At 44.4% G+C, this 26,269-nt stretch overlaps 1 protein-coding gene across 1 annotated transcript in view; it reads right to left on the bottom strand.

Annotated features, from left to right (window-relative positions):
* The window catches only part of DHX29 (DExH-box helicase 29), a 226,813-nt gene that overhangs the window by 84,850 nt on the left and 115,694 nt on the right, over nucleotides 1–26,269 (bottom strand). Inside the window, exons 14-16 of the mRNA XM_029577204.1 lie at nucleotides 25,242–25,382; nucleotides 22,495–22,639; nucleotides 2,763–2,883 (exon numbers count right to left, since the gene is read on the bottom strand). Coding sequence (XP_029433064.1) covers nucleotides 2,763–2,883; nucleotides 22,495–22,639; nucleotides 25,242–25,382 — 407 coding nt within the window. The remainder of the gene's footprint in view (nucleotides 1–2,762; nucleotides 2,884–22,494; nucleotides 22,640–25,241; nucleotides 25,383–26,269) is intronic.

The following is a 26,269-nucleotide window of genomic DNA, read 5'->3' as shown; positions in this document are numbered from 1 at the left end:
GAAAGCAAGATCTTTTTTTTGTTAAGCCCTTGAGCAGGATATAATTCTGTTTTCTGTGGTTCCTCCTAATCAGTAACTCTAAGATACTAATAGGAGGAATCACAGAAAGCAGGATTTTTTTGTTTTTTTTTTGTCAGCCCTTGAGCGCCGCATGCTTTAACGCCTGCACCCGGGCAGGCATTAAATTTGCAACGGTAAAATGGGTGCCATGGCTGCATGGCAATTTTTGGCATGGGGGCAATAGCTAATAGTCTCATCAACATGAATTTACATTTGATAAGCACTATTAGCTACACGCTGCTTTGGACCCGTGTTTTGGATGCGTTAATCCCCTTACTGATGAGAGGTTTTTAATGTTCGTCCAAGTGCTTGTAAAGCCATGCGATCAGCCGAGCACACTATATTGCATTGGCCTGACTGTGCATCAAGGGCCTGATTCACTAAGCTTTCCCCCCACCCGCCCAGATAAAGAATTGGAGAAAAATCTTAGTGAATCAGGCCCTAAGCATGGTACCATTAGAATGTGAAAACACCTAAATTGTTATCCTAGAGTATCTGCATTACCCCACTTACAGGTCGATACAGTAACGTTGAGTTAAAGATTCCTGGTCTGTAACGTGCTGGGAGCGCACAATACAGACGAGTAAGGCCATCCAGCGATACAGTCTCCAGTTTCACGCGTCCTTAGCGCTTCCTAAACCCTTTCCTAAACCCTTTCCGCACCCAGCATGTAAATGAACGAAAAAAGCTGTATAATGAAGGAATTAGCTATTCCCTGCCGATACTGTAACGGGCGCTGATATTATCTCCTCCGTAACCCGCTGCTCTGCCGCGGCCTTAACCTGCTAGTTTACCGCCTCCCCCTAGTAGGAGTTAGTGTAGTGTAGTGTAGTGTAAAAACATTGCTTACCCGCCCTGGTCCCGTCCGGTCTCCTGCAGCCCCGTCCGGTCCCCTCCTCCCGAAGCAAAAAAAAAAAACAAACGAAAAAAGTAGCAAGGCTCGAGCCTGCTATGGTAAGTGTAAAAAGTGTAAAAAGTGTTAAAAACAAAAAACCTGTGTGTTATATAAAAAAATAAAACAATTTTAAATACCTGTCGGAGGGCCGTGGGTCCAGGTGGGTGGCGGGCAGCCATCAGCGGCATCCGGTAGTCCCTTCTCCCTTCCTCCCTCCCTCCCCTGCCTGGATGAGCGCCAAAATCGCACGGGCGGGTCGGCAGCGGGGGGGGGGGTGGCGGCAGCAGGATCCGGGAGTGGCGGGTAGGCGGCAGCGGGGTCCGGGGGGGCAGCGGCAGCAGGATCCAGGGGCGGCAGCGAGATCCGGGGAGCGAGTAGCGGCAGCGTGTTCGATCGGGCAGGCAGGTAGGTGGCAAATAAAGATGGCCGCCTGCACGGGAAAATCGTGCAATTGGCGCCTGAAGACGTGACGTCACGACGTTTGGCGTCACGGGGTGTGACGTCACGTCTTCAGCGGCCAATTGCACGATTTTCCCGTGCAGGCGGCCATCTTTATTTTGCCACCTACCTGCCTGCCCGATCGAACACGCTGCCGCTACTCGCTCCCCGGATCTCGCTGCCACCCCTCGATTCCGCTGCCGCTGCCCCCCCGGACCCCGCTGCCGCTGCCCCCCCGGACCCCGCTGCTGCCTACCCGCGCTCCCGAGATCCTGCTGCCGCCCCCCCCCCCCCCCCCGCTGCGACCCGCCCGTGCGATTTTGGCGCTCATCCAGGCAGGGGAGGGAGGGGAGGAAGGGAGAAGGGACTACCGGATGCCGCTGATGGCTGCCCGCCGCTCACCAGCCGCCTGGACCCATGGCCCTCCGACAGGTATTTAAAATTGTTTTATTTTTTTATATAACACACAGGTTTTTTACACTTTTTACACTTTTTTTACACTTCCTGGTGCCTGTCATTCAAATGTCATTTGAAATGACAGGTACCAGCGCACCCAGGTTACTGTATAGGCGCTGTTACAGCGCCTATACAGTAAAATGGGTTGCACGGGCATAACCCTTCCCTAACGCTTCACAGCCGTGGCATGCATTTGCATGCGATTAGAGGAGAGTATCGGGGAGTTAGTGAAGAGAACTGTGCGTGCGGGGAGGAAGGGTGCGCCTGACACTGCCGCACTGTTTTTACCGCAGCCTTACTGTATCGAGCCGTTAGTTATGCAGGTTTCTTTTAGCATTTAGGTTGTTTTAAATAAACTGTATTGTACAACCTTGCAAATTGCAAATAAACTCATTGTCAGCTCAACAGAGAGGCTGAACAGAAACAGAGTTAATGCTGATATATTACTCAATGTCCTTACTGAAGAGCCACAACGGAAATACATTCCAAACATTACTCACCAACCATTTAGTGCTCACATTTATAATTACAAAGACACTGCAACAAAATATATATATATCTTTATATTTTTTTTTTACCAATGTAATCTAAGAATTTGGATGCAGTCACCCTCTCCTGTGTTCCCAAAGAGCAAGTGTGGGACGCTGATAGAGAACTCTGGCTCACAGTGCCACCTGCAGGCCAGAGAAGCAATCTGCAACGGATCCTTCCATTATGCTCCTCTCTGTTTTATTGCTCTTTAAACCATTATTTTTTGGTTAAAAGAAGCATCAGAAAATTATCAGAAAACCCAAAAGAATGAAAATAGCAGACAAGGGCTTTGGGTTTATCTGGTTTGAGACCTGTTCCTTAAACAGACCAAAACAGGCAAACACCACTAAAATCTATGACTGAAGTTAAGGCTTATAATTACCTTTTCTTGGAGTGAAACCTCTTGTCAGAAGATAAGAGATCATATAATTGTTGGATGTCAGCAAGCCCTGGCAAGAAAATCAGTACAGCTCCTTCTATATTCCTGTACTGTGGACTAACATCTGTAAGATTAAAATAAAAAATTGTACAAAAGGATACATTAAAGTTTGGAAAAAGGAGATATTCAGATATTACAAGGAAAGCTCAAGGCATTCAGCAGTCATTTACTTATTTAAAAAATGTATAGCCCATTGTATTGTAACATCTAGGCGGATAACAAATAAAAAAAACAAACCATAATAAAAAAAAAATAAAAACAGATAAAACATTTATTTATTTATTTATTTCAGATTTTTATATACCGGCATTCGAGACAGCAGTCACATCATGCTGGCTCATATAAAACAGGGGTGCATAGTAAACATAAACTATAACAATGGTGCAGAAAAGGCAGTTACATATAACAGGGTGATAAGAACTTGGCGGAGAAGGAAGAGAAAGGACAGGTTATTAATTCACACAGGTAAACGATAGAAGATATGGTTAACCGTGGTATAGGTGGAGGTTAGGGATGGCGTGGAGGTGTTAGATCAATTGGCATAACAAAAAAAAACATTGGCATAATCAATTAGATGTTAGATCAATTGGCATAATAAAAAAAAAACATAACAAAAAATATTTTTTCTGCACCAAAATCTAATCAACCAAATATCACAGCCTCAACCAATCAGACTTCCTCAATGTATCAGACATATTCAAAGCAGATATGCAAATGCCAATATAAATAAATGAGCCTTAACAGCTTCTGAAAAGATACAGGAAAATTGGTTCATAACTGCTAATTTTCATTCCTGGAATACCACAGAGATCAGTCCAGACAAGTGGGTTTTGTGCATTCCTACCAGCAGATCGAGGCAGAGAATAAAAACTTTTCAGGAACTGCTACATAACAGAGTGCCACCTGAAGTCCATCAGCACTGACCTGTTTCCAAGCCATGATCTTCACTCTGATAAGCAACTAACACCCCTAACTAAGGTGAGCAGAGAAAAACCAGTTGGTGCCCCTTAACCTGAAGGCCCATACTCAAGAGGGAAATGAAATCCTTCAACATATATAGAAAACATTAAAAGAGCATAATCAATGTACAGCAGCGACAAAGGTCTTTCGTACTCTAAGGGGACAGGCTTCCGGACTGATCTTTGTTATTCCAGTAATGAAATTAGCAGGTAAGAAACCGATTTTCCTTTCCTGTTCATACTTCAGATCAGTCCAGACAAGTGAGATTTACCCAAGCTCTCCTACACTGGGTGGGCACTCGAAAGACCTAAGTGTAACACACTTTCCCCAGGCATGGCCTCCACAGGTGCCAGAACATCCAATCAGTAATGTTTCACAAAAGCGTGCAGGGAAGACCATGTCACCGCCCAACAGATTTCCTGCAGTGATACCAGCTGACACACCGCCCAAGAGGTGCCTACACCTGCAACCATTTGACCCTACAAAGATAAACAAAAAGATTTGTTTCCTTCAACCAGCAAGCAATGGTGGCTTTAGAAGCCTTCTTTCCCTTCTTTGCTCTGTTAAACAAGACAAACAGATAATCTGACCACCGAAAAAGAGCGTCTGGCGAACATCCAATAAGTGTAGCTCTTTGACATGTGGCGTATCTACCCCAAGTGAGGGAAGGCTGGAAGTTCCACAGTCTGGTTGATATGGAAAGAAGAGACTACCTTCGGCAAAAAGGAAGGGACCATATGCAACAAATCTCTGTCTGTAATCCGCAGAAAAGGATCCCTATATGACAAAGCTTGAAGCTCCAAAATCCGCCTAGCTGAACAGGATGCCTCTAAGAAGACAGTCTTCAGGATCTTCCTCAAAAGGGGAACCACATACAGTCTGAAATACCAGATTAAGGTTACATGATGGATGCAATCTACAGACCGGCAGATGAAAATGTTTTGCTCCCTTAAGAAAATGAATGACTTCTGGATAGGAAGTCAAGGGCATCCCTTGAAACTTACCTCGAAGATACCCTAAAGCTGTTGCCTGTACTCGGAGCAAGTTATAAGCCAATCCCTTTGTCAAACCCCTCTGCAAAAAGGCTGAGACTTGAGAAATGTCCACTCTTAAGGGCTCTAGGCCTTCCTCCACACACGACTCAAATACTTTTCATACATGGCACCTGTTAGAATGTACGACAACCTACATTTACTTATCTTAGTCTATGTGCCTATTTGTAAACCGTTGCAATGGTATATTAACTTGGCGATAGTATAGAAAAGCTTTTAAATAAATAAATTTATGCCAAAGAGGTAGCCGGTCTCCTAGCCTGAAACAAAGTGGCAATTACTACCTTTCAAAAGTTCAAGCCATGAGACCAAAAGAGATCTGCCCAATCCGAAAGATTGGTCCTTGTCACAGCAACTCCTGCAGATGAGCCAATCAGACAGGACCGCCTATCGCTAGATGAACCAGGTTAGCAAAACATGGATAGCGCGGCCACTCTGGTGCTACAAGAATCACCCGCTTGGGATGCTTCTCTATGCGACGCAACACTCGACCTACGAGGGACCACGGGGGAAGCACATACAGAAGAAGCCTTGTTGCAAAGGCTAGACTAGAGCGCTGATCCTCTCCGACTCAACCTCCCTCCTGCGGCTGAAGAACCGCTTTGCATTCCCTTGCGACACCATGAGTTCAAACTGGGGATGATCCACTTGGACCAGAGAAGGGCAAAGGCCTCTGCTGACAATTCCCACTCCCCCAGATCTAGTTGCTGCCTGCTTAGATAATCCACCTGGACATTGTCCACTCCGGCCATGGGAGATGCCGCTAAGCCCGCTAGATGTCTCTCCGCCCAGACAAATAGCTCCTGGGCTTCCTGAATCACCTGATGATTCTTTGTCCCACCTTGATGATTGATATAGGCCACCATCATTGCATTGTCAGAGTACACGCACACCATCTGCCCTAGAATTTGCGGCAGAAAGGTCAATAGAGCCCTGTGAACAGTCCTCATTGCCCGTTCTTGACAAATAGCCCCCCAACCCTTGAAACTGGCATCCGTGGAAACTACCACCCAATCTGGAATCTTCAGTTCTAATCCTCTCTTCAAACTGAGTCTCAACAGCCATCATGAGAGACTGGACCTGGAACCCTCTTAAAGAGGTAACAGAACCTGAAACTCCTCCGACAGAGGATTCCAAAGGGACAAAAGACCCTCTGAAGCAGCTGCATGTGAGCAAATGCCCATGGAACCAAATTTACGTAGAAGCCACAGAACCCAGGATCTGCAAATAATCCCAGACCCTGGGTCACTGACAGATATAGTAGCTGAAGCATCTGACCCTGCAATTTCATAATCCTATCCAAAGTAAGGAACACCTTGCCTACATAAGTATCGAACTGCACCCCCAGATACTCCAACGACTGGGACAGCTATAGGTGACCCTTCACCAACTTCACCACCCAGCCCAGAGACTACAATTTCTCCATGACCAGATGAATTGAGTACCAACACTCCAACTCCAACTTTGCATGGATGAGCCAGTCATCCAGGTACAGGTGAACTAGAATTCCCAATTTTTTGAGCGATGCTGTCAACATAACAATTATTTGTGTAAAAGTTCAATGTGCCATCGCCAACCTGAAGGGGAGAGCCCAAAATTGAAAATACTCTCCTAGCACCATGAACCCCCCAAACCTCTGATGTTCCACACATATGGGGATGTGAAAATAGGATTCCGTCAAGTCCGATGCCAGAAACTCCCCACTGCGAACCACTGCTATCACCATCACAATGTCTCCATGCGAAATCACGGAACTTGCAATGCCGCATTGACCTTCTGCATATCAAGAATGGGCCGAAACGTGCCTTCCTTTTTGGAGGAACTGGATCAATTGCATCCAGTCGTTACAGCCTCTGCAATGTCTCCCGAACCGCTTCCTGTCTGACGCGGGAGATGTAATGGGACACTACATAGGATTCTCTGATCGGGCAAGAAAATTCTAAAGCATAGCCTTCTCTTATCACTTGGTCCACTATTCGTAAAAGAGGGCTAGTCTCCCTCTGATGGCCTTGAAGGAAGAGAATGGACCAGCCTGCCTTCATTGGGAAGTCTTACCTCCTCCAGCCCCTTGGCCGGAACTGTCCCAGGAAGGTCTACATTCCCCCCAAAAAAGGATTGCTGCCTTCCCAAGTTCTGCTTCTGATTTGGAGCATTCAAATTCCTGCTGGAACGAAATCTCCTCAGATCCCAAAAACGAGATCACGGCGGAAAGGTCTTTTTGCCAACCTTCTTATCAGGCAACTTATTACCCTTTGACTACCCCAAATGATTCATTAACTGCTCCAGATCTTCTCCAAACAGCAGTTTTCCTTTGAAAGGGAGATTACCCAAAAGAAAATTATTCCTTACCTGCTAATTTTCGTTCCTGTAGTACCAACCACAGAAGTCTCTGGGACGCCACAACGGAGACCATGTTCCTGGCAATCATCCTGACCATATCATGCAATGCATTTGCCACATATGCCACCTCTGCTTCCAACTGGGCTGCCTGCTTGGCATCAGCTGCAGGCACTGCAGGGACAAATACCTTCTTCTGCATCTTTTGGACCCAGCGCAAACATGCCCGCTGCATAAGACTAGCACAGATTGCCGCCTTTTTAACTGAATCTCCAACCTCCGGTTCTGAATATCCATCAATGCAGATGTCTCTGCCATTGGGATGTCATCTTCTTGGTAACCACTGACAGCGCCGCATCTACCTTAGGAAGCCTCAAGAGCTCCAAGGTCTCTTCCGGCAAGGGATACAACTTAGCCATTGCCCTGGCTAACTTTAGGCCCAATTCAGTATTCCATTCCTGGATAACCAACTTTTTAACCATCTTTGGTAAAAGGAAAGTCTTTGGTGGTCTGCACAGCCCACCAAGGACTGGGTCCACCCCTTCATTGTCTGGGTCCTCCTGTGCAATCTTGCTTAGCTCTTGCAAGACATGGGGAAGAAGAGGACACAGTTCCTCCTTTCGGAACAAGCACATTGCCCTAGGATTGTCTCCTTCTGTGACTGACATCTCTTCAGGATCCAACAAATCCTTAACATCCGGGTTGTCTGGATTACCCCTTGGGTCATCCCCTGGATCCTCCTATAAGCCATCTGAATTCTCCAAGGTGTCCTCCTCTCCCGATAGCTGGACAAGTCCCAGGAGATGAAGAAGCCCCCCCCAATACCTTGCTGGCTTAGCCAGTCTAGGCTTCTTAGCCAGGTGTGGGGACTTCTGGAAGATGGAAGTTTGCTCACTGCTCCCCTTTTCGCCAAATAGACTTTACAGAGTAACAAGAGAAAATCTGTAGAAAAACTCTGAAGAACTGGACTCTGAGTTCACCATGTCCTCCTCTGGCTCCCCTGCTACTTCCCGGTCCTCCCCTAAAGAAAAGCTCACAGAAGATAACAAGGAAGGGAGTCCTTGTGTTCCCTTGCAACTGTCTGCTTCTTTCCACGTGGATTCAAGATGGTCACCATTTCTACAGCCTCCACCCCCACCCAGAGCCCTCTGAAATGGGATCTGTTGACCAGGTGAGGCGCTTGCTCCTTGTAGTCTCCGTGGAGGTTCCTTCTCCTCCGGAGACACAGCTGGAGCATAAAGAGGCCACACTGAGGAAGCCCCCGCAGGTCCGGCACACTTTCTCATGCTGCAGGCCCAATGCCATAGCCAAATCGCTCGTGCCGCTATCATCCTGATGCCGCAATCCACTCAAAGCACAGCTCTCTGCCGGCGAGATAACACATTGTCTATGCTGTCCTGGGCCCCCCACACTGCCTCAAAGACCAGAATACCTTCTCACCCCTGCTGCTCGGCTCCTGTCGACCGATCATCCCTGCCCCGCTTGCTCAGCTTCCTTCTATTTTTTTTTTTTTTAATTTTTAAAGGCACAGCACAGCAGTAACAGGGCCCAGGAAAAAGCAATGAAAAGAATTCTTTCCCGCTTCAGCTTCTGGGAAAGAGAAGATTTCAGAGGCAGGGAGGGAATCAGGCCCCCTGGATTTCAACCCTCTGGATGTAGAGGGCCAAGACGTCAGGAATCTACAATCCACCACTCGCCATGCTGTACGTGAGGGATGGCCCACGAAAGAACTTAACACCTCAGGAAGCACCAACTTGTCAACTTCTCTTTTTAAACTTTTCCTTGAAATGTCTGTCTTTATTTATTTATTTTTTATAGGCTACAAGTTTGCACTTCTATCATCTGCTGGAGTCAGAGAAATGATGAGGGACTGCAGGTGGCATTCTTGGTTATGTAGCAGTGCCTGAAAAGTTTTTATTCTCTGCCTCCATCTGCTGGTAGGTATGCAAAACCCACTTGTCTGGAATGAACAGGAAGACAGATGCAACTGGTTCAAGAGTTAGAGTGTGTGTGAGAGTGTGAGTGAGAGTATGAGAAAGTGAGTGAGAGAGTGTGTGCGTGTGTATCTCAATTCAGGGGTCCCCATCTAATAGAATGGACAGAAGGGTTCCATGTCTCAAAAGGTTTGCTTGCCCCTGAACAGATGCATTTGCTCCCATACCATAAGAGGAAATGTATTTCCATTTTATTTTTTCAATTTGAAACTATTTTTCATTTTCTCTTAACTTGCTTACATGCATATTTTTCCTAAAAAGCCTCATTCAGTTGCATTTGTCTACAAATAAATTTTAGTAATTAAAACAAGAAGATAAATTTGAAACTCAGCTCTGTCCACATTTATTCATAAAAAAAAGTGAGAGCCCTAGCCTTCAATAAGTAGTAAAGCAGCAGTATTCAGAGTACAAACTATTTTGTCACAAAATTCAATGACTTAAACTCCTTGTATATTTGGGGCCTGGTACAGAAATGACACAAAGTGAGCAGCACACAGTACACTGACCACCTTGGATCACCTCCTTCCATGCAGTGGCAGCAGTGGAAAGGCTCTCTCACAAAAAGAGAGAGTTGACGGACAGAAAACAATGCGTGATGGTAAATGGAACTTTCTCTGAAGAGAGAGCGGTTTTAAGTGGTGTACCGCAAGGATCGGTGTTGGGACCGGTCCTGTTCAATATCTTTGTGAGCGACATTGCGGACGGGATAGAAGGTAAGGTTTGTCTTTTTGCGGACGACACTAAGATCTGCAACAAAGTGGACACGCCGGAAGGAGTGGAGAGAATGAGACGGGATTTAAGGAAACTGGAAGAGTGGTCGAAGATATGGCAGCTGAGATTCAATGCCAAGAAGTGCAAAGTCATGCATATGGGGAGTGGAAATCCGAATGAACTATATTCGATGGGGGGGGGGAAAGGCTGATGTGCACGGAGCAGGAGAGAGACCTTGGGGTGATAGTGTCTAATGATATGAAGTCTGCGAAACAATGCGACAAGGCGATAGCAAAAGCCAGAAGAATGCTGGGATGCATAGAGAGAGGAATATCGAGTAAGAAAAGGGAAGTGATTATCTCCTTGTACAGATCCTTGGTGAGGCCACACCTGGAGTACTGTGTTCAGTTCTGGAGACCGTATCTACAAAGAGACAAGGACAAGATGGAAGCGGTACAGAGAAGAGCGACCAGGAAGGTGGAGGGTCTCCATAGGATGACATACGAGGAGAGATTGAAGAATCTAAATATGTACTCCCTGGAGGAAAGGAGGAGCAGGGGTGATATGATTCAGACTTTCAGATACTTGAAAAACTTTAATGATCCAAAGACATCGACAAACCTTTTCCGTCAGAAAAAAATCAGCAGAACCAGAGGTCACGAGCTGAGGCTCCAGGGAAGAAGACTAAGAACCAATGTCAGGAAGTATTTCTTCACGGAAAGGGTGGTGGATGCCTGGAATGCCCTTCCGGAGGAAGTGGTGAAGTCTAAAACTGTGAACGACTTCAAAGGGGCGTGGGATAAACACTGTGGATCCATCAAGTCTAGAGGGCGTGAATAAAGTGGAGGCATTCAAACACTGCACGGAGCGGCAGTAGCCACAGCGGCATTCAAACACTGCACGGAGCGGCAGTAGCCACAGAGGCATTCAAACACTGCACGGAGCGGCAGTAGCCACAGAGGCATTCAAACACTGCACGGAGCGGCAGTAGCCACAGTGGCATTCACGGAGCGGGATGCCAGTGGCCAGTAGTTGGTGTTCCACCTTCATGGAGCGGAAGGATGGAGGGCTGCTATTTCAAAAAAAAAAATAAATAAATAAAAAAAATAAAAACAGGGGTGGGTAAGAGTATGGGGAAAGGGGGTGGCCTGCTTGTTACGGCGGTTGCTACCCCCAATTGAGATGGATGTCACCTGGATGCAGATTCAAAGCTGATCTCTAAATTGGGTGGAGGGGAATTAGGGCTGGAGGGTACTGGAAGCCAATAGTAACAGGTGGGAGAGAGAAAAAGGGAAAAAAATGGATAAAGTGCGTAGCTTGCTGGGCAGACTTGCTGGGCCATTTGTTCTTCTTCTGCCGTCATTTCTATGTTTCTATGTTTGTCTATTTATGGCGGAATGACTGTCCATACATAAGTGGGACAATAATGGCTAACTTACAGCTCGCCTTACATTGACTAACAAAGAAATTCACGGGATGGGCAACAATGTCTCTTCTTATGTACTCAAAACAGCCTCTGGAGTTAGCAATGTCTGAAGCCTGAGCATGCCCACTGGAGAAATTACTTACCTGATAATTTGGTTTTCCTTAATGTAGATAGATGGACTCAAGACCATTGGGTTATATGCTCCCCTGCTAGCAGATGGAACCAGAGTCAGGGCTCAAAGCTGACGTTACCTTAGATACACCCCTGCAGTGACCTCAGCCCTTCAGTATACTCTTCAAAAGCCAGTGTGGACATACAAATGGAAAAAAACTCGATTAAAAAAGGATAACCGTAACTGTACTCAACCAAACACTGAATCCCAGCAAGATTATAGATGCCCTGATCTAGGGACTGGGCGACAACTTACCTGTAACCTCTTGGAATTGATATTTTATTTATTTATTTAAAATCTTTTCTATACCGTCATTAAGTTATTTACCATCATAACGGTTTACAAAAAGGCACATATAGTAAAAAATCGTTAATACTTAACAGAAGTGCCAATAAATATCTGGTAACATAATTTCATATAAAGGCTATTTGATTCATGTCATATATTGTCCTTTTGATACATGTCTCATGGTTAGATTACATGTAATTCATTCTTGTACTTTCAAATTTTATCTACGTTTATCAGTGAGAGTGAAAACAGTTACCAGTAGCATGTGTAACTAATTGCTGGGTGCTGATTTGTTGTCCACTTTTCCTTACTTATTTTCTCTGTTCTCTTTATAAAAAGCCTGTTTGAAAAGCCAGGTTTTCAGACTTACTTTGAACAGTTTGAAATTTCTCTGTAATCTTATTTCAAGAGGCATTGTATTCTATAAGATGGGTCCAGCCAGTGATAATGCTCGTTCCCTGACCTGGGTTAGACTCGCTGTTTTAACCGACGGAACAGTTAAGAGAGCTTTATTCGCTGATCTTAGATTTCTATGTGGTACATGTACACATAGCGCTGTGTTAAGCCATTCCGCTTTATCATCATGAATCAGTTTATGTATTGTGGAAAGTGCTTTAAATTGTACTCTTTGCTCTATTGGTAGCCAGTGTAGTTCTGCTAGTGTATTTATTTATTTGAAAACTTTTATATACCGGTATTAGTATGCAAACATCATACCGGTTCACATTGTAACTAAAGGCAGAAATTACAATCAACAGGGAGGGGAAAACAAGGAGGATTATACATAGAGCAGGGGGCATAGAAATTAAAGCATTAAAACTGTAACGAGCTATTTAGAGGAATATATACAAGTTTAGGCAGATTACTTACAAGAGTTGAGGCTGTAACGTGCTATTTACAGGAAAGAATACAAATTTAAGTGGGTTACTTATAGGAAAGTATAGGAGAGTGTATCAGTTGTGATCCCTTTTCCTTTTATCTGTGAGAATTCTTGCTGCGGAGTTCTGTAATATTTGAAGTGGTCTTATCGTCACATAAGGTAATCCCAGTAGCAGTGCATTGCAGTAATCAGTGCTCGCAAATATTAATTCTTGTAGTACTGTGCGAAAGTTTGATAGTGTCAGTAACGGTTTTAGTTTCCTTAGGACCATTAGTTTAGAATATCCTTCTTTAATTTTCAGAAGCTATTATTATGCCAAGGTTACGCACCTTCTCGTTTAATTCAACTTTTTGATTATTTTTGAGTGTTATTGGTGTTTGAATTAGGTTTATATTTTTTCTTTCTAAGTGTAGGAACTCAGTTTTATCAATATTTATCACTAGTTCCATTTGGTTTAATAACTGTTTGATTATGTCAAGATAAATATGGGCTAAGCTTAATGTTTTTTCAATTGTGTCATCAATGGGTAAGATTAGTTGTATGTCATCAGCCGTAAATGTAGTGTATGATTCCAAGACCAGCAAATAGATGGCATAGTGGTAACATGTAAATATTAAAGAGTGTCGCTGACAGTGCAGACCCCTGTGGTACTCCTGTTTGTAACTTTACTTTTTCAGACATTGTGTTTTTAATCTGTACTTGAAAAAAATCTATTGCTTAGATATGATCTAAACCATGTAATTGTGTTGCTTTGTAGTTCTATTTCTTCCAGTCTCTTGATTAGTATTTCATGGTTCACTGTGTCGAATGGTGATGATAGATCTAATAATACAAGAATGTAATGTGTTCCACTGTCAAAGCCTCTTAGAATATTGTCTGTTAGTGACAGTAGTAGTGTTTCTGTGCTGTAATGTTTACGGAAGCCATGGTGTGATGGATATAGAATGTTGTTGTTTTCTAAATGCTCTGATAATTGTTTTTGAACTGTTTTTTCTATTAGTTTCGCAATTAATGGTAAATTCAAAACTGGTCATAATTGGTCAGTGTTAGAGGGTCCATGTTTTTTTCCTTTATTATTGGTTTGATTATTGCTCCTTTCAGTATATCGGGCATAGATCCTTCTTTCAGGGACAAGTTTATTATCTTTGTTAGTGTTGGGGCGGCGATATCTGATAACTTTTTAAAATCCATTATAGGTAATGCATCTATTTTATGTGGAGCAGGATTTTTTTTTTAGCATGTTCTCTACTTCAAGATTTGATATCTCAGTAAACTTGGACCACTGTGTAACATCTCTTGTACACATTTTAATTTCTTGTTTGGTTGTCTTTGGTATTTTGGTTCTTAAGTTCTCGATTTTGTCACTAAAAAATTGTGCTATTTCATTGCAACGATTCTCTGGTAAATTTTCAGGAGAGTTATTTTTATCCTTGGTGAGATCATTAACTATGTTGAACAAGGTTCTTGGTTTATTTGTAAATTTTTATATCTTTGAGCTGAAGTATTTATTTTTCGTATCAAGAATTATTTTTTTGTAGTATGCCAGCTGTTTTCGATATTGTGCTAGGTTTTCAGTAGTTCTATTGTTTTTCCATTCTTTTTCTTTTTTTCTAAGCTTTCGCTTGACTTCTCTTATGTGTTCATTGTGCCAGGGATTAATTTGTTTTGATTCCTTTATGCATCCTTGGCATCGTTCTTGGGCAGCCATGATACTGAGCCATCTGTCTACACTAAGGAAAACAAAATTATCAGGTAAGTAATTTCTCCATTTCCTAGAATGTAGCCAGATGGATTCAGGACCAATGGGATGTACAAAAGCTACTCCTGATTGGGGCAGGAGCTGCCCATGACTGGGTTATCACCGCACTTGCAAAGGCTGCATCCTCTCGAGCCTGAATGTCCAGGCGATAGAACCTGGAGATGTGTAAGGAGGACCACGTCACTGCTCGGCTGATGTCGACAGGAGACAGCAGTCTAGCTTCCACCCAGGATACTGCCCGAGCCCTAGTGGAATGAGCTTTAACCTAAAAGGATAATGGCTTTCCTGCCTCTACATTGGCTCCCATGACCACCTCCTTCATCCAGCGAGATATGGTAGCCCACAAAGCTGGTTCGCCCTGTCTCCTTCCACCGTGAAGAATGAACAAGCAGTCCTCTTGCACACCAGTTCTGAAACTTCCATATACTGCGCCAAAAGCCTACTGACATTTAAATGGCGGAGGCGGTATTCTTACATGTGCTTGTGCCTATCTGGGAATGGCAACAAAATGGACTGATTCAAGTGAAACTCTGAGACTACTTTGGGCAAAGAAGGATGGAATAGTACGAAGTTGTAATGCTCCTGGAGTGATCTGGAGGAATGGTTCCTAATACGACAACGCCTGTAGTTGAGAGATGTGACCAGCTGAGCATAACGCCTCCAGGAACACCGTTTTCAGGGTTAATAAGAGAAAGGAAAGACTGCAGTGTGGCCAAAAGGAGGGCCCTGCCAAAATCTCCAAAACGGTATTAAGATTCCACAAGGGAACCGGCCACTGTAGGGGTGGCCAGAGGGTGTTTTACCCCTTTCAGAAAACAGGTCATGTCCAGATACACCGACAGATGGGTTCTGTTCACCTCGCCCCTGAAACAGGGGAAAGCCACTACCTGGACCTTCAAGGAGTTAAGGGCCAACCCTTTATTCAAGCCATCCTGCAAAAATTCCAGAACCAGTGGGATTTTGACCATCCGAGGGGGCAACACCGCATTTCTCACATCAGGCCTCAAATAATCTCCAGACCCGCATATATGTAAAGGACACAGAGAACGTCTGCATGCGGAGCGAAGTGGTAATTACTGCTGTCGAATATCCACACTTCATCAGGCGAGCCCTTTCAAGGGCCAAACTGTAAGAATTGAGTCGGATCCTTGTGAAGGACCGCACCTGGCTGGAGCAGGTCCCTGTGCAGTGGGAGACACAGGGGGGTCTCCACCAGGAGTCTCCACATTTCTGCATACTATAGAAGCCTGCGCCAAACTGGAGCTACGAGTAGGATTAATCCCTGCAAATGACCCTGCAGCAGGGGCCATGGAGGGAAGGCGTATAGTACATCCTCTTCTGGCTAGGTCTGAACTAGGACGTTGATCCCCAGGAAACCTGGATCTCTTCTGTGTCTTGGAAAAAAAAAAAAAAAAAAAAATCGGGGAACCTTCGTATTATGAGATGCAGCCAGCAGGTTGATCGACGGGAGGTCCCAGTGATCTGCCACCAGCTGAAAGGCTTTGGCCAACAAGATCTATTCTCCTGGATCCAGACTCCCCTGCTTAGAAAGTCTGCTCTGATGTCTTTTGCTGTGACGTGGGAGGCCTAGATCATCTGTAGATGTAATTCCACCCATTCCATAAAGCGATCTATCTCCAGTGACACATGCTGGCTCTTGGTTCCCCCCCGGCGGTTGATGTAGGCTACCGTTATTGCACTGTCCAACATTTCGTGGATTGCCTGACCCTGCAGTATGTGGCTGAACTGTAGACATGTCAATCTGATTGCCTGGGCTTCCAGGCGGTTTATATCCCAGATCGCCTCTTCTTTGGTCCAATGTCCCTGGGCCGTCAGTTCCTGACAGTGAGCTCCCCAACCCCAAGAGGCTCGCGTCTGTCGTGAGGACCAGCCAGTTCGGCGAGGACAGGTTTACACTCTTGCCCAGGTGAACTTCCTGTAGCTACCTCTGGAGCCAAAACATACTTCCATCAGTAGATGGAGACGAATTGAATAGTCTTGAGACAGCAGGTTCCAACATGACAGCAGGGAATGTTGAAATGGTCGCATGTGTGCCCTCGCCCAGGGTACTACCCTCCAGGGTTGACACCATCAAACAAAGGATGTCACTGGAGATAGATCTCTTTATGGAATGGGCGGAATTACATCTATAGATGATCAAGGCCTCCCACGTCGCAGCAAAAGACATCAGAGCAGACTTTCTAAGCAGGGGAGTCTGGATCCAGGAGAATAGACCTTGTTAGCCAAAGCCTTTCAGCTGGTGGCAGATCACTGGGGCCTCCCGATCAACCTGCTGGCTGCATCTCATAATACGAAGGTTCCCCGATTTTTTTCAGTTGCAGAAGAGATCCAGGTTCCTTGGGGATCAACGTCCTAGTTCAGACCTAGCCAGAAGAGGATTTACTATATGCCTTAGCTCCACACGATAGCTCCACACCTTGGGGCCTATCACATTCATCAACTGACACACTTGGGATATCAACTGACACACTTGGGATATCAATTTCCTTATCCATGAGGGCAGGAGGAAGACCTTGCCTGGCTTAGTTTTGAACAGGACTCTCATATATTCCAAAGACTAGGAGGGCTTGAGACTGCTTTTGTCCATGTTTACGACTCAACCAAGCTCCTGAAGCAGAAACGTCACCCTGCTGGTTACCTGGAGACTCTCTTCCAATGACTTCGCCTGGATCAACCAGTCGTCCAAGTACAGGTGCATCAGGATTCCCAATTTTCTCAGTGCCGCTGCTACGACCATCTTAATCTTGGAAAATGTTCTGGGGATGGTAGCCAGGCCAAAGGGCAGCGCCCGGAACTGATAATAATGGCCCAGTACCACAAAGCATAGGAAACGCTGATGTTCTTGCCGGATTGGAATATGAAGGTAGGCCTCGGAAAAGTCCAGGGAAGTTATGAACTCTCCCGGTTGTAAGGCCATTATCACTGCACGCAGAGTTTCCATGCAGAAATGAATTACTCATGGGGGTGGGGGGGGTTTGACACTCGAAGTCCAGGACGGGCAGAAAGGAACCCTCCTTCTTGGATACGATGAAATATACGGAATAACAGCCCGTACTTTCCTGTGATGCAGGTACTGGAATTATAGCCCTTAATTTGATGAGCCTTATTAAGATAGCCTCCACTGCCTGCTTCTCGTGCTGAGAGTGGCAAGGAGACATCATGAACATGTCCCAAGGAGTGCTGCGAAACTCCAGTGCTTAGCCTTCTCGTATGACATCTGGTATCCATTTGTCTGACGTGATCTCAACCCTCAGCTGGTAGAAGAGGGATATTTGACCTTCTATTTCCTCGTTCCATGGATGGGTTAGAAAAACTTCATTGGGGAGTTCGGGCTGAACCTGAACCTCCCCATGGCTGTTGATTCCAAAAGGACTGAGACCTGCCTGAGGTCCGAGACCTCTGAAATTTCGCATTTCTGTAGGGCTGAAAGCGATGGGACCCCCTGGATCGACCCCTCATAGGTGAGGAGCACTGTAACTGCTTTCTCTTATCTTCTGGTAGCTGGGGCACTGGAGATTCACCCCACTTACTGGCCAGCTTTTTCAATTTGCTTGCAAAGAGAAGTGATCCCTTAAAGGGCATCTTAGTGAAGTTTGCCTTAGAGGTTGCATCTGCTGACCAATTTCGCAGTCATAGCTGTCTTCTGGCCACTATCACTGAGGCTACTCCTCTGGCAGAGGTTCGGACTAGGTCAAAGCCTGAGTCAGTTAAAAAGGCAGCAGCGGGCTCCATAGTTTCTCTGGAATACGCCCCTGAGTCACCCACCTCTCTAGAGAGGAGCAAGCACAAGTGAGCCACCAGGGCATAACAGGAAGCAATCTGTAAAGCCATTACTGTCACGTCAAAGGTTTGCTTAAGGATGACTCCATCTCCTATTATGCATATCCTTTAAGGCCGTTCCTCCCTTCACTGGGATAGTTCACTTCGAAACAGCACAGACCAGCGTATCTACTTTAGGGAAATGCAGGCATTCTCTGGCTACAGGATCCAGTGGGTATAGTGCTTCTAATGCTTGATCACCTATAAAACTCTCTTCAGGGGCATCCCATTCCAGGTCAATTAATTCCTGGATGGCTTCCAGGACTGGAAAATAGCAAGAGGCTTTCTGTAGAGTCACCAGAATGGGATTCTTCTTTGGTTCAGTCATAGAGTCCGCCCCAGGAACTCCCAGTGTCTTCAGGGTTTGGGAAAGCAGGGCCAGAAATTCATCTCTATGGAAAAACAGTAACATGTTCCGATATGGCTCCAAACTTGGTGGGATTTCCCCATCTTCCAAGGAATCTGAATCCCCTTCTTCTGTGCTGTCTGGGTCCCTGCCACGGATACCCTTGGTGAGACAAGGCATGTCTCGGGGCCTGCTGAAAGGGCTGGGAGAGGGAGGCCCTACCAGTTGGGGTTCCATCTGGCCAGGGGCAAATGAAGCAGACTGCGCTTTAATGAAGGCCCTGGAAAAATTCCACCCAAGAGAAGGCCGCCGGGTCCATGTCTAGCCCAGGAGGTACTGGTTGGCACAGCTGGATTTCCCTCGCCCATGGAAGACTCAAGCCCAGGATTACTCAGATCCGAGGTACTTCCGGTTATGGTTGTGGCTGATCCATACTCAGATTGAGAGGATCCAGACTTAGTAAAGTCTGGGAAGGCCAACTCTCCCTGGGCCTCCTCACAGTGCTGAAATAAGTAAGAATCAAGGTCAGACTGTGTAGCCCTAATATGACAGGCAACACAAAGAATGGCGCTTATGCTTCATTGCTGTCTGAGCATTAGGTACGGTGGCAATGTGTTCAGTTGGCTCGCGCTAAAGATTTTGTGTGCACAGATATTGGAAGCCTATGTGGGCTGCGGCGAGGTGCAAGCACAGCCCATGCGCTCGGCTTTACTGCAATTCTGTGCCTAGAAAGATGCACACTACGTTGTGTGCATACTTATGTGAGCACGTATGTGTTTAATGTTGTGCGCACACATGAGTGTGACGTTGTGCGCAGAGCCGGCACGCACTATGCGTACCAACACTCTACAGTGAGCAATAGAAGGTGTACAAAAAACGTGTGCCAGATGGTGCTGCTGCCGCCTACCATGCCTAAAGCGAGATCTAGCCCACTGGGAGAGGGGGGGGGGGGAGGTCATTTAACCTGCTCGGAAGCCGACTTCCCTTACCCCAATGGGATCGGGAAAGATGTCGGTACAGCGCATCGAGAAAGGAGACCGGAGGAAATCTTACCGAAACCCCTCCGTCTCTGGATCACAAGGAATCCTCTCCTCTCTTTTTTTTTTTTTTTTTTTTTACTTACCTGGGCTCAGCACTTACCGGCTGAGTACAGAGACGGTCTCCAGCTGTGGGGGGAGAGGGCTTTGGCGTCACCGCCACACTCGGCTTCCTGCACCCACTGCCTTTCAGCTGCTTCAGCAGCAAAGTCCACGCTGGGAACCTACTACTGGACCAAGGCACATCTCTGAGGAGTCTCAGAAATCACCTCAGGAATTCTCAACTGGGAGAGGAAACTTTAGGTATCACCGCAGGAGAGAGTGGCTCAGTCTTTCCCCAATTTAAAAGTATAATTTCTTATTCAAAAGGGTACAGCGATCCCCCCAATAGGGAAAACACATTTACATCTGCTAGGAGATGGAGAGATACTGGAGGGCCGAGGTCACTGCAGGAGTGTATCTAGAGTGACATCAGCTTTGAAACCTGACTCCTTCTCCATCTGCCGGCAGGGAAGCATATAACCCATTGGTCCTGAGTCCATCTGGCTACATAGCTTTTTTATGACATGAAGTCATAAAAAAGCTATAATAAAAATTAAAAGCACCATTGAGAGAATGGTCATAGAATCAAGAGAAAAATGACAAACCAAGAATCAGAAACCCCCACCCCCAGAACATAAGAAAATTTCATACTGGGTCAGACCAAGGGTCCATCAAGCCCAGCATCCTGTTTCCAACAGTGGCCAATCCAGGCCATAAGAACCTGGCAAGTACCCAAAAGCTAAGTCCATTCCATGTTACCATTGCTAATGGCAGTGGCTATTCTCTAAGTGAACCTAATAGCAGGTAATGGACTTCTCCTCCAAGAACGTATCCAATCCTTTTTTAAACACAGCTATACTAACTGCACTAACCACATCCTCTGGCAACAAATTCCAGAGTTTAATTGTGCATTGAGTAAAAAAGAACTTTCTCCGATTAGTTTTAAATGTGCCCCATGCTAACTTCATGGAGTGCCCCCTAGTCTTTCTATTATCCGAAAGAGTAAATAACCAATTCACATCTACCCGTTCTAGACCTCTCATGATTTTAAACATCATATCCCCCCCTCAGCCGTCTCTTCTCAAAGCTGAAAAGTCCTAACCTCTTTAGTCTTTCCCCATAGGGGAGCTGTTCCATTCTCCTTATCATTTTGGTAGCCCTTCTCTGTACCTTCTCCATCGCAATTATATCTTTTATGAGATGCGGCGACCAGAATTGTACACAGTATTCAAGGTGCGGTCTCACCATGGAGCGATACAGAGGCATTATGACATTTTCCGTTTTATTCACCAATCCCTTTCTAATAATTCCCAACATTCTGTTTGCTTTTTTGACTGCTGCAGAACACTGAACCGACTATTTCAATGTGTTATCCATTATGACGCCTAGATCTCTTTCTTGGGTTGTAGCACCTAATATGGAACCCAACATTGTGTAATTATAGCATGGGTTATTGACAGCAGAAAAAGATTGCAGGTCCATCTAGTCTGCCCTTTTCCTTACCTTAGTCTCTTGCTAAAAAAATGTAACCATGTCCACTCCAATCTTGCTGGAGCTCTATTGGTTACATGTTCCCTGCCAGATCTATTTTAAGGTCCTTTTGTCTTTTAAGTGCTTAAATCAGGGGAAGCCCAAATATCTGGCCAATCGACTTATGGTATGAGATGGCTAAATCTTTGATATCTTCTCAGCAATGTCTTATAGTGATCTCCCTGGCTCTCTACTATGTGACAGTTTGCATTTTAGTTGTATTGTCCCAACACTTTGGAATTCCATCCTTTTAGACTTGTGAAAAGAACTGAACCATCTTCAGTTCAGAAAGAAGGTAGAGGCATGGTCAAGTCAAGTTATCATTAGGAGTGGTGATTTTAGGGCTTTTTAAGTAATATATGATGGCTGCTATTTTAATGATACCATACAGTTTTAAATTATGCTATTTGTCTATGTTATGCTGTAATCTGCTGCAATGTTTTTTTTGAATGGCAAGTTAACAAGTTTAATAAATCAAATCTACTACAGTACTATTCAGGCTACTAACTCTTTGGCTTTACCATCGCTTCCCTACTGCTTAAGATGTGCTGTGCATGTCCCATGTGTTCCTGAATGCTATTATCACTGTCCCCACCATCTCCACTAAAAGTCTGTTCTATGCATCCAATACCTTTTCCATGAAGACATATTTCCTTACACTGCTTCTGAAATCTACCTCCTCTAGCCTATCAGGATCAATTGACCCATATGGGTCTAAGGCAACAGTACTCACCTTATGCTGCCTGCAGATAAACCGTACAGCAACACCAAATACAACAGAGCTAATGCTTAAAGTCCAAGGTTCAAGAGAAAATATTTCAACGTGGCTCAGATTGAGTTTGCTGCTAATATGGCTCAGCGTGCTGAAGGTAGCGTGCCACTGCCCTATGGAAAACAAAGATCCCTAAGTCCCATGATGGGGATGAGCCACAGTAAGTGCTGACTGCAGTATGTGGGGTTGAGAAGACTCATTGCTTAGGTAAAACAAAGGCAAGCCAGTGCACAGGATTGTAAATTTGTATTTTGGGGCAGGCAGAGGTGGAGGGCAGAGTATGGAATTGGGGGTCTTGTTTTAGTCTCATGAGAGGTAGCCCCACATAGTAAGCTGACGTATATTCTGAGATGTATTTTCTTTTAATGTTGTAGTCTTTTAACTCTTATTGAATAGCATTAATATATTTTGCTTTTCCTAGCAACTCCCTATAAAACTTATATGTTAAGGACAAAATGTATGTCCTATACTCATTTCACAAGATTCACTATAAATGTGAAGCCTGCTCAAAATGCAAACATTTCAGTACCTAAGAACACAAGCAGTTCCAAAATAAGGTCCAGGTTGATCTTGTTTGGATTCATGTGAAGAATAGCATGGCGTGTTCGACTGCTGTAGTTTTGATAGGTAGGACCCAGATCAACTGCAGTCCCTGTCTGAAGAGGGATGTATTCCTAAAATAAAAAGGGGACAATTAGATGGGCTAGCCACAGGAGCGTCAGTGGAATTAGATTTAGCTACCTGAACATCCTTTCTTGTTTTAATTATAAATGAAAGGAGAAGGGCAATAGGCTACAATTAAAAAAAAAAAAAAAAGTTAAAAGAAGTGAAATTCTGGTCAAGACAAGCTCCATCAAGCCCAGAATCTGGTCTCCAGCAGCTGCCAGTCTGGGTTAACTGGAGTAACCAAGAAATCCAAACAGGGAAGATCCATTCCCAGCTCTTGGTAATATGAGACTGCATACCTTAAGCCTACTTGGCTAATAATTGCTATTGGGGCTGTCCTCCAGAAAAAAGTTGCCCAAACCGTTTTTTTAAAACCTAGCTATATTACTAGCCTTTACATCTTCCAGCGACAAAATTTACAACTTAATTGTCCACTGACTAAAAATATACACTCTTAAATTCTTTTAAATCTGCTACCATAAGAACATAAGAACATAAGAAAATGCCATACTGGGTCAGACCAAGGGTCCATCAAGCCCAGCATACTGTTTCCAACAGTGGCCAATCCAGGCCATAAGAACCTGGCAAGTACCCAAAAACTAAGTCTATTCCATGTAACCATTGCCAATGGCAGTGGCTATTCTCTAAGTGAACTTAATAGCAGGTAATGGACTTCTCCTCCAAGAACTTATCCAATCCTTTTTTAAACACAGCTATACTAACTGCACGAACCACATTCTCTGGCAACAAATTCCAGAGTTTAATTGTGCGTTGAGTAAAAAAGAACTTTCTCCGATTAGTTTTAAATGTGCCCCATGCTAACTTCATGGAGTGTCCCCTAGTCTTTCTACTATCCGAAAGAGTAAATAACCGATTCACATCTACCCGTTCTAGACCTCTCATGATTTTAAACACCTCTATCATATCCCCCCTCAGTCGTCTCTTCTCCAAGCTAAAAAGTCCTAACCTCTTTAGTCTTTCCTCATAGGGGAGTTGTTCCATTCCCCTTATCATTTTGGTAGCCCTTCTCTGTACCTTCTCCATCGCAATTATATCTTTTTTGAGATGCGGCGACCAGAATTGTACACAGTATTCAAGGTGCGGTCTCACCATGGAGCGATACAGAGGCATTATGACATTTTCCGTTTTATTCATCATTCCTTTTCTAATAATTCCCAACATTCTGTTTGCTTTTTTGACTGCCGCAGCACACTGAACTGACGATTTCAATGTCTTATCCACTATGACGCCTAGATCTCTTTCTTGGGTTGTAGCACCTAATATGGAACCCAACATCATGTAATTATAGCATGGGTTATTTTTCCCTATATGCATCACCTTGCACTTATCCATATTAAATTTCATCTGCCATTTGGATGCCCAATTTTCCAGTCTCACAAGGTCTTCCTGCAATTTATCACAATCTGCTTGTGATTTAACTACTCTGAACAATTTTGTGTCATCTGCAAATTTGATTATCTCACTTGTCGTATTTCTTTCCAGATCATTTATAAATATATTGAACAGTAAGGGTCCCAATACAGATCCCTGAGGCACTCCACTGTCCACTCCCTTCCACTGAGAAAATTGCCCATTTAATCCTACTCTCTGTTTCCTGTCTTTTACCAGTTAGTTTTATGGAGTGTTCCCCTAATCCTAGTACTGAAAGGGTAAATAACCATTCCCTATTCATTTATTCCATACCATGTAACATTTTTAAAGCTTCTATTATATCCCTTCAGTCACCTCTTTGCCAAGCTGAAGAGCCCAAACCAGTCTTCATAAGAAAAACTGGTCTGCATAAAGTCACTCCATCTCCATTATTTTTGTTGTCCTCTCTCTGTATCTCTTCTAGTGCTATTTTGTTTTTGAGATGGAGCCACAAGAATTGCATAAAATGCTCGAGGTGTAGTCAAGGTATCATGATATTGTTTTTCTATTTCTTTCTGAATAATTCCTAACCATCTATTTGCTTTTTTGACCACTGCAGAACACTGAGCTGAAGATTTCAGTGTATTCTGAGTCGAAAATCCTGCTGTAGAATTCTGCATTCTACACACAGTTAGGATTATTTTTCCCTATGTTCATCACTTTGCACTTGTCCACATTAAATTTCATCTGCAACTTAGATACCCAGTTACCCAGTATCACAAGGTCCTCCTGCAGTTTATCAAAGTCTGCTTGTATATTAATTATATTGAATCATTTTTTATCACCTAAATTCTGATCACTTCACTCACTGCTCCTTTTCCAGATCATGGATGAATATGTTGAATACTGGTCCCCCTGGGGCTCTCTATTTACTTCTCTCTACTGGGAAAACTGGCCATTTAGACCTACTCAGTTTATGTCAGTAACAACGTTGCATTAAAAGTACTTAAATAGAATTGTGCAGTCAGTGTTGCATCACTGAGTTTTCTGTCAGCCTGTCAAAATCATGTTACTTCTACTGTTTTGCCTTTAGAGTGATTCTGTCCCCTGATGCAGGCATTTAGATTCGAAACTCAAACGGGTCAAGACTATCTGCTGTGATGTGCTTATGCTCTGTATCAGCCACAACTTGCTTGCTAACCTTTATTCTCACCTTCCGTGTAACAAAAACATTTTTACCTGGTATTGTCGGATTCCTCCTCCTTTGCTGGTAACACTGAGTGTTATTTCCTCTTCCTCCTCTATGAATTTTTGACAGTATTCTGAATCTTGCTCCAAAACAAAGCCCGTTTCTTCTACCACATCTTCAAGCTGGAAAACCTGCAATAATGAAGGGATGGAAATGGGGAAAACTGCATTCGAAAACATTCCTACCTCTGAAAATAAAACAATCCAAAAGATTTGCCAGAGCCCCTTTTATCTTGGTAAATAACTGTATGAAGAGAGACAATCTTGCACTATAGCAGGATCGGTGAGATGGACGCATATCAATCCCAAAACACCAGCAGACCACAGTGGAGTATAGAATGCTACCAATGAAAACAGCAGGACATTAAGTGGCAGCAAAAGGAGGAGGACTTTCTATCATGCACTAGTCTCCCAGGTGCTTGATGCTACCCTGTGACTTTCTTTTTATTACTGGGCATAAATCCCCAAAATCTCATGGATCTTGTTACAGCAGGGGTGGCCAACTACAGTCCTTGAAAAAACTAACCATTTAATTACTTCAAAGAGAGGGTAGTGGATGCCTGGAATGCCCTTCCGGAAGAGGAGCTGAAGACGAGAATGGTTAATGAATTCAAAATAGCTTGAGACAAACAGTGCATATTCCTAAAGATTTAAAGAAAGGGATGGTATAACATTTCTGCATGGGGTAACCTGAACAGAGGGGCAGTTACTACCCTTAACAGAAAGCATGGAGGTAACCTGCACAGAGGGGCGGTTACTACCCTTAACAGAAAGCATGGAGGTAACCTGCACAGAGGGCAGTTACTACCCTTAACAGAAGGCATGGGGGTAACCTGCACAGGGCAGCAGTTACTACCATAAGCAAATTGCTGGGCAGACTAGATGGATCATTTGGTCTTTTTCTGCCGTCATTACTGCTACCATGAGAGCCACAATCAGCCCTCGTTTTGAGAATGAATATGCAGGAGGTAGATTTGCATACAATGAAGGCAGTGTGTGCAAATCTCTCTTGGTATATT

This window comes from Rhinatrema bivittatum, chromosome 1 (genome assembly GCF_901001135.1).
Source record: "Rhinatrema bivittatum chromosome 1, aRhiBiv1.1, whole genome shotgun sequence".
NCBI classification, from domain to species: Eukaryota; Metazoa; Chordata; class Amphibia; order Gymnophiona; family Rhinatrematidae; genus Rhinatrema; species Rhinatrema bivittatum.
The sequence above is the reverse complement of the archived record's forward strand: the minus strand, read 5'-3'. Positions and strand labels throughout refer to the sequence as shown.